This window comes from Procambarus clarkii, chromosome 19, assembly GCF_040958095.1.
Source record: "Procambarus clarkii isolate CNS0578487 chromosome 19, FALCON_Pclarkii_2.0, whole genome shotgun sequence".
Classification (NCBI taxonomy): Eukaryota; Metazoa; Arthropoda; class Malacostraca; order Decapoda; family Cambaridae; genus Procambarus; species Procambarus clarkii.
The window spans coordinates 35,632,312-35,651,728 of NC_091168.1; the positions used below are offsets into that span (position 1 = coordinate 35,632,312).

At 45.7% G+C, this 19,417-nt stretch overlaps 1 protein-coding gene across 1 annotated transcript in view; it reads left to right on the plus strand.

The window, feature by feature from the left end:
• Positions 1 to 19,417, plus strand: part of LOC123757673 (potassium channel subfamily K member 13) — a 106,398-nt gene that overhangs the window by 60,191 nt on the left and 26,790 nt on the right. Inside the window, exons 2-6 of the mRNA XM_069327289.1 lie at positions 10,849 to 10,987; positions 11,107 to 11,311; positions 15,740 to 15,826; positions 16,049 to 16,192; positions 17,564 to 17,755. Of these exons, the coding sequence (XP_069183390.1) occupies positions 10,849 to 10,987; positions 11,107 to 11,311; positions 15,740 to 15,826; positions 16,049 to 16,192; positions 17,564 to 17,755 (767 nt within the window). The remainder of the gene's footprint in view (positions 1 to 10,848; positions 10,988 to 11,106; positions 11,312 to 15,739; positions 15,827 to 16,048; positions 16,193 to 17,563; positions 17,756 to 19,417) is intronic.

Genomic DNA, 19,417 nt, shown 5'->3' on the forward strand with positions numbered 1-19,417 from the left:
TATATATATATATATATATATATATTATTTACTGGCAGTACCCGGCCACGCGTTGCTGTGGCTCAGCAACCTCCCCTATCCCCCAGTCCTCCCAACCATTCCCCCCTCCCTTGTCCCCTCGTCAAACAATACAGGTCAATTCCAACACAATGTTACACAAAATAATTCAATAAAAAATGAAATAAATCGAAATCTATGAAAATAAAATTTATCAATGCAATTGGAAACATTAAAGTAGAATTCGTGACATATTTAGTATAGCGTGCATGTTGCTATTATGTGCAACAGATGGCGCTGTTTTTCAAAAAACGCATGTTCTTACCTGTCACAGGGGTGGCATCTATATAGTAGGTATATAAAAACATGCGCCTATTCGAATGCAACGTTGTGACAAAATTTCAAAGCAATCGATGAAGAGGTTTAAAAGATTTCCCTCACATGAATAACACATGAAAAACACAGTTTTTCAGAGAAAGCATGTGTTTTACCGTCACAGACGTGACATCTATATAGTATGTATATAAAAACCCGCTCGGATGTGAATGGAACGTTGTGTGAAAATTTCAAAGCAATCAGCGAAGAACTTTTGGAGATTAGCGATTTTGAACAAACGTACATTTCCATATTTATTTATATGTAACAATGATAAAAAAACACTGATCACATTCAGTGTGCCCCAAAGAATGAGGTGATTTGATAAAATGCTATGGCCAAGATTACCATCCGAGTGCCGGCGGGGAAGTGGTTCAAATAGCTTCGGCTATTACTTCCTTATGTCCGGTCGTGATGGTCAAGCGGATTAAGGCGTCCTGTACATACCAGTTGCGTTGCTCCTGGCAGTATGGGTTCAAGTCACTTCTGGGGTGTGAGTTTTCAGTTATATATAAATATATATATAAATATATATATATATATATATATATATATATATATATATATATATATATATATATATATATATATATATATATATATATATATATATATAACTGAAAACACTGACAGGTATACTGAGGTTACAAGGCTGTTTTATTGTTGATTTAGATTTAGCTACTCAGAACGAAATGTCCATGTAGCACGGACTATGGTGAGCCCGTAATTGAGTTGGGTTATTCGCGATAACCTTGTTACTGTGATATTTGGGTCAAAGTTTTAAATGGAGGTGGAGGTGGGGTTTCCTCCTTTTCTCCCGTTTCCTTTCCTCTTCTGGTTTAGTGCATTAGTTTTAGTATTGTTTTAATAACATTATCTTGGTGGTGGATATAGATGCACAGTGTTCACCAGTGAGTCCCATTCCTCAACTGCTTTTCTAATCATTGTAGTCGCTGTGGAATTTGCATCTAATGCAGTTGCTGTCGTTGGATTAATGTTGACTTTGATGCTCAGGGCTTCAGTAGCTTCACATTCCAGTAAGTAGTGGAATGGCCTAAGATGGCCTTTTCTTTGCATGTTGACCAGACCACACACTAGAAGGTGAAGGGACGACGACGTTTCGGTCCGTCCTGGACCATTCTCAAGTCGATTGTCGACTTGGACCGAAACGTCGTCGTCCCTTCACCTTCTAGTGTGTGGTCTGGTCAACATACTTTAGCCACGTTATTGTGACTTTTCATTACCATCTATGCCAATGTTACTTGGTATCCAATTTAGGGTGATTGACAGCCCTAGAAAGTGTGCTTCTTTTCCTATATGTTGGATTTCTGTGAGGAGTTGTATATTATCTCTGTGCTGACTGGATAGCAATGCCTGGAGCGATGATTTAGAGTCGGTATGAATGATGTCATCATGTAAATTATTCTCAATTGTATAGTTTATGGCCTCCTTCAGGGCATATAATTCTGTTCACAATGTTGAGCACCAACTATTCATGCTCCAGTAAGCTTCATGGTTGGTAGTGTAAACTGCTGCTTCAGCAGAACCTCTTTCTTGATCAACTGATCCATCTGTGAAGATGTATTCACCTAGTTGTGCTTGCGAGGGTTGAGCTCTGCTCTTTCGGCCCGCCTCTCAACTGTCAATCAACTTATTTATTTCCACACACACACACACACATACACACCACGAAGCAGCCCGTAACAGCTGTCTAACTCCCAGGTACCTATTTACTGCTAGATAACAAGAGCATCAGGGTGAAAAAAACTCTGACCATTGGTTTCCACCATCGCTGGGGATTGATCCCCGGTCCCTAGGATTACGAGTCCCAAGCGCTGTCCACTCAGCCAGAGGCCCCATGTGAGTGGTTGTCGGTTTTGAGATGGTTTCCATTTGTTGCTTTATGATTATTTTGAGCCTCTGCGATGAAGAAGATGAAGATGAAGCCACCCAAAAGGTGGCACGGGCATGAATAGCCCTTAAGTGGTGGCTCTTTTGAGCCATCACCAGTATCAATAGATGATACTGGAGATCTGTGGAGGTGCGACTGCACCCAGCGTGACGGGAGATGTCTCCCGTGCCCTCTGCGAGCTTACGAGACTGATGAATATTAAGACCCAAGAGGTGGCACGGGCATGAATAGCCCGTAAATCTTACAAGGAAAACTTAAACATTTATAAGTGTGGATACACACCCCCCCCCCCCCACTCTACGATTCACCTAATCCCCTTAATCGTAGGGAGCGGCGATGTGAAGCCGCATAGGCCTGGCTACCCACTTAGACCTATAATTTCTCAGATCATATTCTTGTCTTGTGCTATAGCCAGGTCGGCTTAGGACTGGCTTTTCTCTCACTTGATATTCCCGTCGACCTGCCTACCTAAAATTGTTAACCCTAATCCTTGATTGGGCTGTTGCTCTTGGCAGGCGATTGGATAGCCGCTGTTGTTGATGCTGTTGGTAACTTGCTGTTGTTGATGGAAGACTGTTGTTGAGTGTTATGCTCGGGTTACCTCCTCCCTTGCGCATCCCGTGATGTATCTGTCTGTCTGTATCTTTGCCCCTCTCTCTCTCTCTCTCTCTCTCTCTCTCTCTCTCTCTCTCTCTCTCTCTCTCTCTCTCTCTCTCTCTCTCTCTCTCTCTCTCTCTCTCTCTCTCTCTCTCTCTCTCTCTCTCTCTCTCTCTCTCTCTCTCTCTCTCTCTCTCTCTCTCTCTCTCTCTCTCTCCCCGGCACCTTCAGCACCTGCAAGCCAGAGCTGTTTGCTTCCCCCAGGTAAACAGAAGATGAATGCGGGTTTGAGCAGGAAACATAAGATGTTACGACCAGTGGGGTCCCCCCTGGACCTGGCCCCCTGTCGCTTCCCGTTCTCTACAGGGTCCAAGAAAAGAGAGAAAATGGGGAAAATAGAGTTGATAAAGAGAGTAATTACCTGCCGTCAATCACTACCAGTCCTGTGGTCTTTGGACCATGGTTTCTGGTAATACTGTGCCGCGATATCCTGCTATCCTTGTCCTACTCGCAATATCCGGCTATCCTCGTTCGTCTCTTATTTACACAGGTGGGTACAGGAGCAGACGGCTTCTGATTCCCAGATAGCAGGCTGAGAGCTTTCCCTTCCCATAGTTCATGGTAAGCTATGAAATTTTCCCGCTAGTTTTACTGGCAACTTGTCAATCGAGTAACAACCAGGTCCCCAAAGATTGCCGTCTACCGAATCCTCCTCGGCTAGGATTCGAACCCAGACCAAATCTTTAGAGAGACCCCGGATCGTGTGATTTACCACAACGCCACCACAAGATGGCGGAATTTCGTAGTTATAGATCAACGTTGGAGAGAGAGACGCAGCTACGCTTTTCATATCTACTGCTCCACGTCCACCAGTTGATTGACAGTTGAGAGGCGGGACCTAAGAGCCAAAGCTCACCCTCTCCCCCCCCCCACCTCCTATTGCCTATTCCTCCTAATCAACTCCTATTTTTCCACCCAGCTCCTATTATGTTCTCATGTCTCTTCCATGCACTATATAGGCATAGTGATTTGCTGCAGGGTCGGCGTTCGATCCCCCGATGACCTAAGTGGTGGGGTACCTATCCTTCAATCCTTCCTATCCCAGCTACTCTCCTGGCCCTTGCATATCTGTCATGTATCATTTAGTCAAACAAACTCACCACTTTTCTCCAAATCTCTTTTCTTTTTCCCACGAAGTCCTGGAACCCTTAGGAAGGTGAAGACTTGTTTAATCAATGAAGTCAACCATTTAACGCTTGCTGCAGTTGACGGTAGAAAATTCAAACGCAATGTGGCGATTGAATATTCAAATAGGTAGACCAATCAGGTGAAAAAGCTAGAGCGTGCCCTCTCGCTATTGGCTCTCTTGCGCGTGACGTCATCAGGATCGCTAAACGCGCTGTAACATCCACTTACGACATGTCTTAAGCGAACTTGTAAGAGGACATAGTTCTGTAGTTCCTGGGCGCCACAGGTCGTAATATAAAGAGCGCGTGATTGACACCTGTCACAGGTCCGTCACTCACAGACGAAACGCGTATCAATATTCTGTTGTCGTGAACTACAGCCCTGCAAACACAAAACGTAACTGGTCCAATTTTTCGTTTGTTATAACTTGTAATAAAGTTATTACATCCTTGTACAATGTTTTCATGACGTATTAGAACGTTGTCACAACTTGTTACGTGTTAAAACTTGTTCATTGTAGCAACGTCGTGTGTTTGGCAGGTACAGATTAATTATTACGACCATTAGTGACACTCTGATTGGGGCTCTGGTGGCCGTGGGGTCCGGTTGTTTCGCCCGACTCCTCCATCTGTTGACAACCCGGCGTGGAGTGCGGGCCTGGTGTGGCTGCTGACGTGGCCAGAGTGAAGTGCTTTACTGAGGGCCCCCCCCCCCGGGGCTGTGTTGGCCTGCGGTATGGGGGTGCCTTTACTCTCTGTCGTCAGGCAGGACTCTATTGGCCTGTAATTTTCCGGCAACGCTTCCTACAAGGCAGTGGAAGTGGTGATTCCGGATATTTTACGTAATGGTGAATCCGTGACTATATCCGATCGCTGCGGTACGACGACGTATGTGGCGGTGCATGGGGGCACCCTTTGAGTTCCCAGAGGACCTCCTGCGATGATACTTTGCCTGTTTTGGGCAGATGTATCATGTGCGATGAACGCCGTCTCCTCCGGGAGGTGGAAGGGTGTCCCGTGTGGGATCCACACACTCGCCATGCGCCTCCAGGCTCATGTTCCGTCATCAGCCATGCTATTGGGTTATCCTCTTCGTGTGTTTCATGCGGGCCAGCCCTGGACGTGTTTCCAGTGTGGCCTCTCGGGCCACCAGGCTGCAAGGTGTGAGGTGCTCCGAGTCACTCCTGTAAACCTCTTCCGGGAGGTGGATTTTCCCCCGTTGGCGGCCCCGGACCTGTCTCCAGGTGCAGGTGTGATGTGTGTTGATTCCCAGCCGTCTGGTGCCCCGTTGCCGGATTCTACAGCTCGTCTGGATGTGGATGTGGGTGTTGAGGGGATGGTTGGTGCGGCCCCGCTCCCACCACCGGCTCTCCTGCTCCCGCCGCCGGCTTCCCTGCCTCAGCCGTCCGTCCCCTAGCCCGCCCCGACTCCGCCGCCCCTGCCTGCTCTGTCTCCGGATACAATGTCTCCCGTTGCTTTGGCTATACACGAGGAGCTGTCTCCTGCTGTGTGTGGTCCGGTGCCCCCGGTTGTAGAAGCTGCAGTTCTCAAGGATCGTGCTTTGAGGGTGAGTCCGCCGGAGAGTTCTGTTGTGGTGCCGGATGGTGGGCATGATAGCTCGGAAGACCAGCAGCCTGTCACAAAGCTATCGAGATGGGTTCGGAGTGTGTCTTCCCTTCGTACTGTGCCTTGCATGGAGGTGGGGGAGTATGGTGCTCCGGTGCCCACTGCCGTCGGTGACGGGGCTGTTTGGGTGCTCAGCGGTGCTTCCTGTGCCCCCCACCCCCCTTCCCTTGCGCCTCCTGCTGTTGGCTCCCTGCAGTGGGAGGTTGCCCCTGATGCTCGGGACCTCGTCATGGTTCTGAGAGTGTGCCGGGTGGAGGGGGGGGGCTCGGCTCCTGTGTCTGGTGGCAGGGACCATGATGCGCCTGAGTCCCCTGCAGCCCCCCCTCCCTGCGGTGTCCTGTTCGGTGGGGGACTTTGTCTTGGCGTCAGGGGACGTGGTCCGTAAGGGTCAGGTGTTGGAACACTCTCGGGTCGGCCGGGTGCTTCCGATCCCGTGGTGCTCTTCCACACTCTGGGTGCCGCAGGTGGGGGAGTTTATTTCTGGGGTGCCAGATTTGATGCCTCGGCCTTGGGCGCCACCTGGTGGCCGGGTAACCCATGACGTCATGCTGATTTGGGAAGCGTACTGCCAGTACGGGAGATCCCGCCTAAATATACGTAGTGCTTGTGCTTGCTTTGTGTAATCCCTGTCCTTATGTAATTGATGCCTTGTCTTATGTGTTTACGTCATGTGTCCAGGTTGGCTCGTCCTCCGTATGTGGGGGGTCGGGTGTGTGTGCTGGGTGGCAGTGTTTGTCGGGTGTGTGTGCTGGGTGGCAGTGTTTGTCGGGTGTGTGTGCTGGGTGGCAGTGTTTGTCGGGTGTGTGTGCTGGGTGGCAGTGTTTGTCGGGTGTGTGTGCTGGGTGGCAGTGTTTGTCGGGTGTGTGTGCTGGGTGGCAGTGTTTGTCGGGTGTGTGTGCTGGGTGGCAGTGTTTGTCGGGTGTGTGTGCTGGGTGGCAGTGTTTGTCGGGTGTGTGTGCTGGGTGGCAGTGTTTGTCGGGTGTGTGTGCTGGGTGGCAGTGTTTGTCGGGTGTGTGTGCTGGGTGGCAGTGTTTGTCGGGTGTGTGTGCTGGGTGGCAGTGTTTGTCGGGTGTGTGTGCTGGGTGGCAGTGTTTGTCGGGTGTGTGTGCTGGGTGGCAGTGTTTGTCGGGTGTGTGTGCTGGATGGCAGTGTTTGTCGGGTGTGTGTGCTGGGTGGCAGTGTTTGTCGGGTGTGTGTGCTGGGTGGCAGCGTTTGTCGGGTATGTGTGCTGGGTGGCAGTGTTTGTCGGGTGTGTGTGCTGGGTGGCTGTGTTTGTCGGGTGTGTGTGCTGGGTGGCAGTGTTTGTCGGGTGTGTGTTCCTTTTTGTGTGTGAAATTTGTACGTTTGTACTCTGTCATTGTGTACTGCCTTGTGTTATGTGTTTTCCATCATGTTTCCTGTTGGCACGCCCTGTACGGGTGGTACGGGTCATTGTTTATGTGTACTTTGTTCTACTTCCTGTGTAATGTTTCCTATGTTATTTACTGTTATGCTTCCTGTGTTATCGCTTATGTATCTCTTGGGTTTTCCCATTGATGGTGTATTGTTTAGTACGCAGGGTTTGTGTGTGCAGTGTGGCATGTATTATATTGTCAGTGCTATGTTCATGTGTGTGTGTTCTATGGTATGGTGTCTACTGTTATGTGGTGTGTTCTATGGTATGGTGTCTACTGTTGTGTGTGTGTGTTCTATGGTATGGTGTCTACTGTTGTGTGTGTGTGTTCTATGGTATGGTGTCTACTGTTGTGTGTGTGTGTTCTATGGTATGGTGTCTACTGTTGTGTGTGTGTGTTCTATGGTATGGTGTCTACTGTTATGTGGTGTGTTCTATGGTATGGTGTCTACTGTTGTGTGTGTGTGTTCTATGGTATGGTGTCTACTGTTGTGTGGTGTGTTCTATGGTATGGTGTCTACTGTTGTGTGTGTGTGTTCTATGGTATGGTGTCTACTGTTATGTGGTGTGTTCTATGGTATGGTGTCTACTGTTGTGTGGTGTGTTCTATGGTATGGTGTCTACTGTTGTGTGTGTGTGTTCTATGGTATGGTGTCTACTGTTGTGTGTGTGTTCTATGGTATGGTGTCTACTGTTGTGTGTGTGTGTTCTATGGTATGGTGTCTACTGTTGTGTGTGTGTGTTCTATGGTATGGTGTCTACTGTTGTGTGTGTGTTCTATGGTATGGTGTCTACTGTTGTGTGTGTGTGTTCTATGGTATGGTGTCTACTGTTGTGTGGTGTGTTCTATGGTATGGTGTCTACTGTTGTGTGGTGTGTTCTATGGTATGGTGTCTACTGTTGTGTGTGTGTGTTCTATGGTATGGTGTCTACTGTTGTGTGTGTGTGTTCTATGGTATGGTGTCTACTGTTGTGTGTGTGTGTTCTATGGTATGGTGTCTACTGTTGTGTGTGTGTTCTATGGTATGGTGTCTACTGTTGTGTGTGTGTTCTATGGTATGGTGTCTACTGTTGTGTGTGTGTTCTATGGTATGGTGTCTACTGTTGTGTGTGTGTGTTCTATGGTATGGTTTCTACTGTTGTGTGTGTGTTCTATGGTATGGTGTCTACTGTTGTGTGTGTGTGTTCTATGGTATGGTGTCTACTGTTGTGTGTGTGTGTTCTATGGTATGGTGTCTACTGTTGTGTGTGTGTTCTATGGTATGGTGTCTACTGTTGTGTGTGTGTTCTATGGTATGGTGTCTACTGTTGTGTGTGTGTTCTATGGTATGGTGTCTACTGTTGTGTGTGTGTTCTATGGTATGGTGTCTACTGTTGTGTGTGTTCTATGGTATGGTGTCTACTGTTGTGTGTGTGTTCTATGGTATGGTGTCTACTGTTGTGTGGTGTGTTCTATGGTATGGTGTCTACTATTGTGTGGTGTGTTCTATGGTATGGTGTCTACTGTTGTGTGGTGTGTTCTATGGTATGGTGTCTACTGTTGTGTGGTGTGTTCTATGGTATGGTGTCTACTGTTGTGTGGTGTGTTCTATGGTATGGTGTCTACTGTTGTGTGGTGTGTTCTATGGTATGGTGTCTACTGTTGTGTGGTGTGTTCTATGGTATGGTGTCTACTGTTGTGTGTGTGTTCTATGGTATGGTGTCTACTGTTGTGTGTGTGTTCTATGGTATGGTGTCTACTGTTGTGTGTGTGTTCTATGGTATGGTGTCTACTGTTGTGTGTGTGTTCTATGGTATGGTGTCTACTGTTGTGTGTGTGTTCTATGGTATGGTGTCTACTGTTGTGTGTGTGTTCTATGGTATGGTGTCTACTGTTGTGTGGTGTGTTCTATGGTATGGTGTCTACTGTTGTGTGGTGTGTTCTATGGTATGGTGTCTACTGTTGTGTGGTGTGTTCTATGGTATGGTGTCTACTGTTGTGTGGTGTGTTCTATGGTATGGTGTCTACTGTTGTGTGTGTGTTCTATGGTATGGTGTCTACTGTTGTGTGTGTGTGTTCTATGGTATGGTGTCTACTGTTATGTGTGTGTTCTATGGTATGGTGTCTACTGTTGTGTGTGTGTTCTATGGTATGGTGTCTACTGTTCGAACTTGTCGCGTCTCGTCTGGGTGGTGCGGGGTTTCTTCTCGTGTGTTCTTGTGTAATTTTTTATTGTTCTGTTTATATTTTCACTGTTACGTTCTAGTGTTCTGTGCACCATGTTCTCTGTGGGTATTGTTATTCTGCGTTTTCTGTGAAGTGTTATTCTGTGTGTTCTATGTTGACCTAGACCACACACTAGAAGGTGAAGGGACGACGACGTTTCGGTCCGTCCTGGACCATTCTCAAGTCGATTGTGAGAATGGTCCCTTCACCTTCTAGTGTGTGTGGTCTGGTCAACATACTTTAGCCACGTTATAGTGACTCGTCGCCTGCATCTGTGTGTTCTGTGTTATGATGTTTGTTCATGTGCGGTCTGGACCTCACCATCAGTTTTATTTGGTGCTTCGGTGCCGTCTTTCTTGTATGTTCTTTGTTTTTCAAATAAAAGAAAAAAAATATTGACCCACAAGTAACCAGAGCCAGCTTCCATTAAGCATTTGTGTTGCTATTTACGAAACCTGTACATCTATGGCGGCTTTGTTTACATATATTTTAAACACTTTGCGAGCTCTGAGGCGCTACAGGGTTGTTAATGACAATAACAACCTTGGGTTGTGACGTTCCCAAGCTCGTCAACTGTTTAACACAATCAAATAAAGGCGCCATGGTTAGGGAAAGATGCACAGGTTTCGTAATGGGTTGCGTCAGTGTTTGATGAATCGTGTGTGTGTGTGTGGGGGGGGGAGGGCTAGCCCCCCGCAGGTGTTTCAAGGTGTGGGGGGGCGCTTCATGATGAATTTTTGGGGCACTTCTAGCGCCCCAAATCATCATATGACGCTGTTTATGTCGCCTTCTGAATGCACCCGAAGTAACGCGAGGTAAGGGAACATATCCTGGCACAGTGGTTAGTGTGCGTTGCTGAGCAGTCCAGAGACGAGAGAGAGTTCGATCCCAGACCATTGTTATAATGTTTTAGTCGCCAGTTGTCTAATACAAGCGCGCGCGCGCGCGCGTGTGTGTGTGTATTTACTATTTGTATTTAATATTTGTGTCTGCAGTATCGAGCTATTAGCTCTTGGACCCCGCCTTTCTAATCAATTTGTTTTTTTTTTCTCAATTATATCTATTACATATATTTCTGACACACACACACACACACACACACACACACACACACACACACACACACACACACACACACACACACACACACACACACACATCCCCAGGAAGCAGCCCGTAACAGCTGTCTAACTCCCAGGTACCTATTTATTGCTAGATGAACAGGAGTATCAGAGTGAAAGAAACTCTTCCCATTTGTTTCTGCCTCGGCCGGGGGATCGAACCCTAGCCCTTAAGACTACAACCCCCGAGCGCTGTCCACTCAGCCGCGAGGGCCCCCCCCCCCTGTGTGTATGTGTGTGTGTGTGTACTCACCTATTTGTGCTTGCGGGGGTTGAACTTTGTCTCTTTGGTCCCGCCTCTCAATGTGTGTGTGTTTACTCACCTATTTGTGCCTGCAGGATCGATGTATTAGCTCTTGGACCCCGCCTTTGTAACCCACGTAGACACGTGTGTGGTATGTTTGTACACCCGCTCCTCTCTCTCCCCTCTCCAGGGTACGGAGCCGCAGCGCCCAAGACTCAGGCCGGTAAAATCTTCTGCGTCCTATACGGGCTCATCGGATGCTCATCCGGAATCCTCTTCTTCAACCTCTTCCTCGAGCGGATCATCACCCTTCTGGCCTACATCATGAGGTCAGTGGCCAGCCTGAGTTATAGCCCCTGAGGTTGACCTCGGGAGGAGTCATGGAGTCTTAGAAACTCAACAAAATGTCTTAGAAATCTCCTGGAACAACCCTCCGTCTCTCCCACAGGGCGCGCCACGAGCGCAAGGAGCGCAAGAAGGCGGAGGCTGCGGCCAGGAAGGGGTTGGTAACGAGCCAACGACGCGCGTCGACGGACTCCATCGACGACGAGTCGGACCTGGACGCTTGGAAGCCGTCGGTGTACTGGGTCATGTTCTACCTCACCGTCTCCTCCATCGTGGTGGCCTTCCTCGGCGCCGTCATGTTCATGGAGGTCAGTCGAGGCTTGAGCCAGGGCCAGCAGGGTCTGTTGTGCTGTGGGAGTTAGCGTGCCACCTCCCATGCTAACCCCCCACAGCACATGCAATCTCTGCGCTTGTGGGCTGATGTGGGAGTTTCAGGGGGAGGGGCTATACTTATTTTTATTTTATATCTGTCTCTTTGTGTTTCTGTCTGTCTGTCTGTCTGTCTCTCTGTTTCTCTGTTTCTCTCTCTCTCTCTCTCTCTCTCTCTCTCTCTCTCTCTCTCTCTCTCTCTCTCTCTCTCTCTCTCTCTCTCTCTCTCTCTCTCTCTCTCTCTCTCTCTCTCTCTCTCTCTCTCTGTGGATAGCCTGTGACAGAGAGACTCACCTGAACACAATTACCTGCCTTTACAACAATAAAAATAAATTTAACAACGCTACCAACAGTTGCAACAACGACAACAACAACAACAACAACAGCAACAACAACAATATCAACAACAACAACAACAACAACAACAACAATATCAACAACAACAACAACAACAATATCAACAACAACAACAACAACAACAACAATATCAACAACAACAACAACAACAACAACAACAACAACAACAACAACAACAACAACAATATCAACAACAACAACAACAACAATATCAACAACAACAACAACAACAACAATATCAACAACAACAACAACAACAATATCAACAACAACAACAACAACAACAACAACAACAACAACAACAACAATATCAACAACAACAACAACAACAACAATATCAACAACAACAACAACAACAACAACAACAACAATATCAACAACAACAACAACAACAACAACAACAACAATATCAACAACAACAACAATATCAACAACAATATCAACAACAACAACAACAACAACAACAACAACAGCAACAACAATATCAACAACAATATCAACAACAATATCAACAACAACAACAACAACAACAACAACAGCAACAACAACAACAACAACAGCAACAACAACAACAACAACAACAACAACAACAGCAACAACAACAACAACAACAACAACAACAACAACAATATCAACAACAACAGCAACAACAACAACAACAACAACAACAACAACAACAACAACAACAGCAACAACAATATCAACAACAACAACAACAACAACAACAACAACAATATCAACAACAACAACAACAACAACAACAACAACAGCAACAACAACAACAACAACAACAACAACAGCAACAACAACAACAACAACAACAACAACAACAACAACAATATCAACAACAACAACAGCAACAACAACAACAACAACAGCAACAACAACAACAACAACAACAGCAACAACAACAACAACAGCAACAACAACAACAACAACAACAACAACAACAACAACAACAACAACAACAACAATATCAACAACAACAACAACAATATCAACAACAACAACAACAATATCAACAACAATATCAACAACAACAACAATATCAACAACAACAACAACAATATCAACAACAACAACAACAACAACAACAACAACAACAACAACAACAGCAACAACAACAACAACAACAACAACAACAACAACAACAACAACAACAACAACAACAATATCAACAACAACAACAACAATATCAACAACAACAACAACAATATCAACAACAACAACAACAATATCAACAACAACAACAACAATATCAACAACAATATCAACAACAACAACAACAACAACAACAACAACAACAACAACAACAACAACAACAACAATATCAACAACAACAACAACAACAATATCAACAACAACAACAACAACAACAATATCAACAACAACAACAACAACAATATCAACAACAACAACAACAACAATATCAACAACAACAACAACAACAACAACAACAACAACAACAACAATATCAACAACAACAACAACAACAACAACAACAACAACAACAACAACAACAATATCAACAACAACAACAACAACAATATCAACAACAACAACAACAACAATATCAACAACAACAACAACAACAACAACAACAACAACAACAACAACAACAATATCAACAACAACAACAACAACAACAATATCAACAACAACAACAACAACAACAACAACAACAACAACAATATCAACAACAACAACAACAATATCAACAACAACAACAACAACAATATCAACAACAACAACAACAACAACAACAACAACAACAACAACAATATCAACAACAACAACAACAACAATATCAACAACAACAACAACAACAATATCAACAACAACAACAACAACAATATCAACAACAACAACAACAACAACAACAACAACAACAACAATATCAACAACAACAACAACAACAACAACAACAACAACAATATCAACAACAACAACAACAACAATATCAACAACAACAACAACAACAATATCAACAACAACAACAACAACAACAACAACAACAACAACAATATCAACAACAACAACAACAACAATATCAACAACAACAACAACAACAATATCAACAACAACAACAGCAACAACAACAACAACAACAACAACAATATCAACAACAACAACAACAACAACAATATCAACAACAACAATATCAACAACAACAACAACAACAATATCAACAACAACAACAACAACAACAACAATATCAACAACAACAATATCAACATGTGCAACAACAACGACAACAACAACGACAACAACAACAACAACGACAACAACAACAACAACGACAACAACAACAACAATATCAACAACAACAATATCAACAACAACAACAACAACAATATCAACAACAACAACAACAACAACAACAACAATATCAACAACAACAACAACAACAATATCAACAACAACAACAACAACAATATCAACAACAACAACAACAACAACAACAACAATATCAACAACAACAATATCAACATGTGCAACAACAACGACAACAACAACAACGACAACAACAACAACAACAACAACAATATCAACAACAACAACGACAACAACAACAACAACAATATCAACATGTGCAACAACAACGACAACAACAACAACAACAACAATATCAACATGTGCAACAACAACGACAACAACAATATCAACAACAACAATATCAACATGTGCAACAACAACGACAACAACAACAACAACGACAACAACAACAACAACGACAACAACAACAATATCAACAACAACAACGACAACAACAACAATATCAACATATACAACAACAACACAAACTAACTCATAGCTAACTCACCAGCTGTTATGACGTCTAACTACCAATTAGTGTCTTGCGTATAAGTGACCTCAAGTGATTATCTTGAACACGGCCCAAGAGAGGATTAATCCACTAATCCACAGAGTCATAAGTACCAATAGAGGATTAATCCCCCATTGTGACATGGACCAAAAGAGGATTATAATCCATAGAGTAGTGAGGACCGAGGGATAGTTAATCCATCGTGTCCTGAGTGCTCGGGATTAATGATATTGATAATGGTCACCTTTCCAGGCGCTGGCCAGCATGACGCATGATCAACATTGCTGGAGATCAATACATTAGGGACCTCATGTAATGTATTGTATTGTACTGTAATTTATTGTATTCTGCAATACGAACCGGGTCGGTTGAGACAGGTGTACTCACCTCGTTGTGCTTGCGGGGGTTGAGCTCTAGCTCTTTGGTCCCGCCTCTCAACTGTCAATCAACTGGTGTACAGGTTCCTGAGCCTATTGGGCTCTATCATGTCTGCATTTGAAACTGTGTATGGAGTCAGCCTCCTCCACATCACTGCCTAATGCATTTCTCCTGTTAACTACTCTGACACTGAAAAAGTTATTTCTAACGTCCCTATGGCTCATGTGGGTACTCAGTCTCCACCTGTGTCCCCTTGTTCGCGTACCACCCGTGTTAAAAAATCCATCCTTGTCTTCCCTGTCAATTCCCCTGATAACTTTTTAAGTAGTGATCATTTCTCCCCGAGCTCTTCTTTCTTCCAGCGACGTGAGGTACATTTCACGCAGCCTTTCCTCATAACTCATGCCTCTTAGTTCTAGAACTAGCCTAGTGGCACACCTCTGAACTTTTTCCAGCTTCGTCTTGTGCTTGACAAGGTACGGGCTCCATGCTGGGGCCGCATACTCCAGGATTGGTCTTACATATGTGGTGTACAAGATTCTGAATGATTCCTTACACAGGTTTCTTAAGGCTGTTCTGGGTTGGTACAAGTGTGGGTTGGGACAGATGAGGGTTCAGACAGGTGTGGGTTGAGACAGGTGTGGGTTCAGACAGGTGTGGGTTGGGACAGATGAGGGTTCAGACAGGTGTGGGTTGGGACAGGTGTAGGTTGGGACAGGTATGAGTTGAGACAGGTGTACGAGCAGGTGTAGGTTGAGACAGGTGTGGGTGGACCTATTGTTAACACACCTCCCTCCTCCCACAGATCGAGGAGTGGAACTACATTGACTCCCTGTACTTCTGCTTCGTGTCCTTCGCTACTATCGGCTTCGGCGACATGGTCTCCGCACAGGTAGGTCACGAGACGGTAGTGGACAGTCTCTGTCTGCTCCAGGAGAGACAGGTGACGGCTGTTGACCTTCTCTAGTCATCAACCAGGCATGATAAGTAACAAGCGTGATATACAGTCATCCCTGGTTGTGTATGTAGGGGGACCCTTAACCTCGGAGAAGGTGATGTGTAGCATGCGACGAAAATGGTATTAAATCTTACGTAGTTGCGTGTTGGGTTTCAGGAACCGAACGCGTTCTACGGGAGCGGGCTGTACGCCTACCGCTTCTTTAACTTCGTCGTGTTGGTGGTGGGATGCTGCTGCATCTACTCTCTCTTCAACGTTATCTCCATCATTGTCAAGCAGTTCCTTAACTTTATTATCAAGGTGAGGTGTGGGGGGGGGGTCTGGGGGAGGTGGGAGGGGGAGGGGTGCCTGCTGAATTGTTTAATTATGTCTATGATGTCTTTTTCTGCAGGCGATAAGTCACAATAACGGGGCTGAAGTATGTTGACCAGACCACACACTAGAAGGTGAAGGGACGACGACGTTTCGGTCCGTCGTGGACCATTCTCAAGTCGATTCGACTTGAAAATGATCCAGGACGGACCGAAACGTCGTCGTCCCTTTACCTTCTAGTGTGTGGTCTGGTCAACATGTCTTATTCTCTCTTGCTCTGTCTCCTTGTCTCCATCATTGTCTTCTCTCTCTCTCTCTCTCTCTCTCTCTCTCTCTCTCTCTCTCTCTCTCTCTCTCTCTCTCTCTCTCTCTCTCTCTCTCTCTCTCTGTCACTAAGATAAGAGATCTTTTATTGATTTTTATCTCTGATTTCATGACAAGAAGTGTGATCTTGTAGATGATATAAGAAGTAAAAGAAACAGCAGAAGGCCTAATGGCCTAGTTCAGGCAGTTTGACCCATGCGAGGCATGAAGCATCATGCGTCGCATGATGGACCCATATTGGTCCATCATGCGAGGCAGATGCTATTTATACCCACCTAACCTCATTATCCGACTTGTCTAACCTTCGCTTGAAACACTCCACTGATCTCCCCCTCATCTGTTATGTTCATCTCAACTACCGCTCTAGTTAATATCTGTTCCTCGTTCACATACATGTTCTCGACCGAACTTTTTATTTTTTCCCCTTTATTTAGATTAAGTACTACTTTATTCAGGAGGCCTTATTGTATTTATTATTGTATTTAGTATGTATATTGTATTGCATGTATTATTGTATTTAGAAGTACACATAACGTACATATGTACACGTCTTTGTAAAACATAGCGTCGTGGGTGTCAGGTCTGGAAACACAAACCGAAACTGTCTCTATTTTCCGCTTGTTACAACGTGTAATAAAGTTGTTACATTTTGGCTTAACGTGTTTATGACGTATTAGAACGTTGTTACAACTTGCTATATTGGTTGTTATAACTGGTTAGGAGGTGTTAAAACTTGCTCGAACGTTGTACCAACGTCGTAGTTTCGGTGTGTGTTTGGCGGGAGGTCAGTCACTACGACCATCCCCGTGGCCTGGTTGATAGAGCAGAGACATAACTGCATCTTGCAGGGTCGGCGTTCAATCCCCTACGGTCCAAGAGGTTGTGAGCACCATTCCCTCACCCCCCTCTGCCTTCATACCCGGAGAATCGAACGCGGACCTGTCCCAACTGTCTCGAACCTCCAGATCCCTTAAGTTCAAAATCTCCGATGATCCAAGTGAAAAATCTTAAGAACTCTCCTGTCCTTTCCGACAGAAAACTGCGGCGTGTTACGACGGGGAAGACGGGATGCCCACACCTCGCAGGAACGTCATCTCCCCGTCGGCCGGACAGAAGCAGCCCATCAAGCGTCTGGACAAAGACATGGTCGCTGTCTACCGGTCAGAAGGCGAGAGGAAACTGTCCGGGGAGATGGTCTCCATGCGGGAGTACATCTCCACCAACAAGGTGAGTACATTAGTACATTGTACATGATCTATTGGTCCATACGAGGCAGCTCCTGTTGGTCCATACGAGGCAGCTCCTATTGGTCCATACGAGGCAGCTCCTATTGGTCCATACGAGGCAGCTTCTATTGGTCCATACGAGGCAGCTCCTGTTGGTCCATACGAGGCAGCTCCTATTGGTCCATACGAGGCAGCTCCTATTGGTCCATACGAGGCAGCTCCTATTGGTCCATACGAGGCAGCTCCTATTGGTCCATACGAGGCAGCTCCTGTTGGTCCATACGAGGCAGCTCCTGTTGGTCCATACGAGGCAGCTCCTATTGGTCCATACGAGGCAGCTCCTGTTGGTCCATACGAGGCAGCTCCTGTTGGTCCATACGAGGCAGCTCCTGTTGGTCCATACGAGGCAGCTCCTATTGGTCCATACGAGGCAGCTCCTGTTGGTCCATACGAGGCAGCTCCTGTTGGTCCATACGAGGCAGCTCCTGTTGGTCCATACGAGGCAGCTCCTATTGGTCCATACGAGGCAGCTCCTATTGGTCCATACGAGGCAGCTCCTATTGGTCCATACGAGGCAGCTCCTATTGGTCCATACGAGGCAGCTCCTATTGATCCATACGAGGCAGCTCCTATTGGTCCATACGAGGCAGCTCCTATTGGTCCATACGAGGCAGCTCCTATTGGTCCATACGAGGCAGCTCCTGTTGGTCCATACGAGGCAGCTCCTGTTGGTCCATACGAGGCAGCTCCTATTGGTCCATACGAGGCAGCTCCTGTTGGTCCATACGAGGCAGCTCCTGTTGGTCCATACGAGGCAGCTCCTGTTGGTCCATACGAGACAGCTCCTATTGGTCCATACGAGGCAGCTCCTGTTGGTCCATACGAGGCAGCTCCTGTTGGTCCATACGAGGCAGCTCCTGTTGGTCCATACGAGGCAGCTCCTATTGGTCCATACGAGGCAGCTCCTATTGGTCCATACGAGGCAGCTCCTATTGGTCCATACGAGGCAGCTCCTATTGGGCCATACGAGGCAGCTCCTATTGGTCCATACGAGGCAGCTGCTATTGGTCCATACGAGGCAGCTCCTATTGGTCCATAGGAGGCAGCTCCTATTGGTCCATACGAGGCAGCTCCTATTGGTCCATACGAGGCAGCTCCTATTGGTCCATACGAGGCAGCTCCTGTTGGTCCATACGAGGCAGCTGCTATTTATTTACTTTCACATTCACTCATATATATATATATATATATATATATATATATATATATATATATATATATATATATATATATATATATATATATAAAATATGTCTAGCCTACGCTTGAAACAGTCCAGCGACACAGAAGATTTAGACAACAGAGTCTAGACAAAGTGTGGAAGATCTGTACCGGAATATTTCAAGCTTAAGAGATAAAAATAGCGTTGTATTGTGAAGGTGACCAATCAGTCCATCAATCTAAGACTTTGTTCGTGTATAGTTGGGAAAGTCTCCATTAAGAGTGATGACCAGATGGCTTGTTTGTGATGGCTTGTTTGTCAAAGGACAAATTGGGTAGTTGGGTAGTTTACATCACTGTATGAAGGGGGAGGGGGGAGGGTGTGGAAGAGGGAGTGTGGGAAGGGAGTGTAAAGAGGAGTCCCCTCCCGTAAGACTGTGGG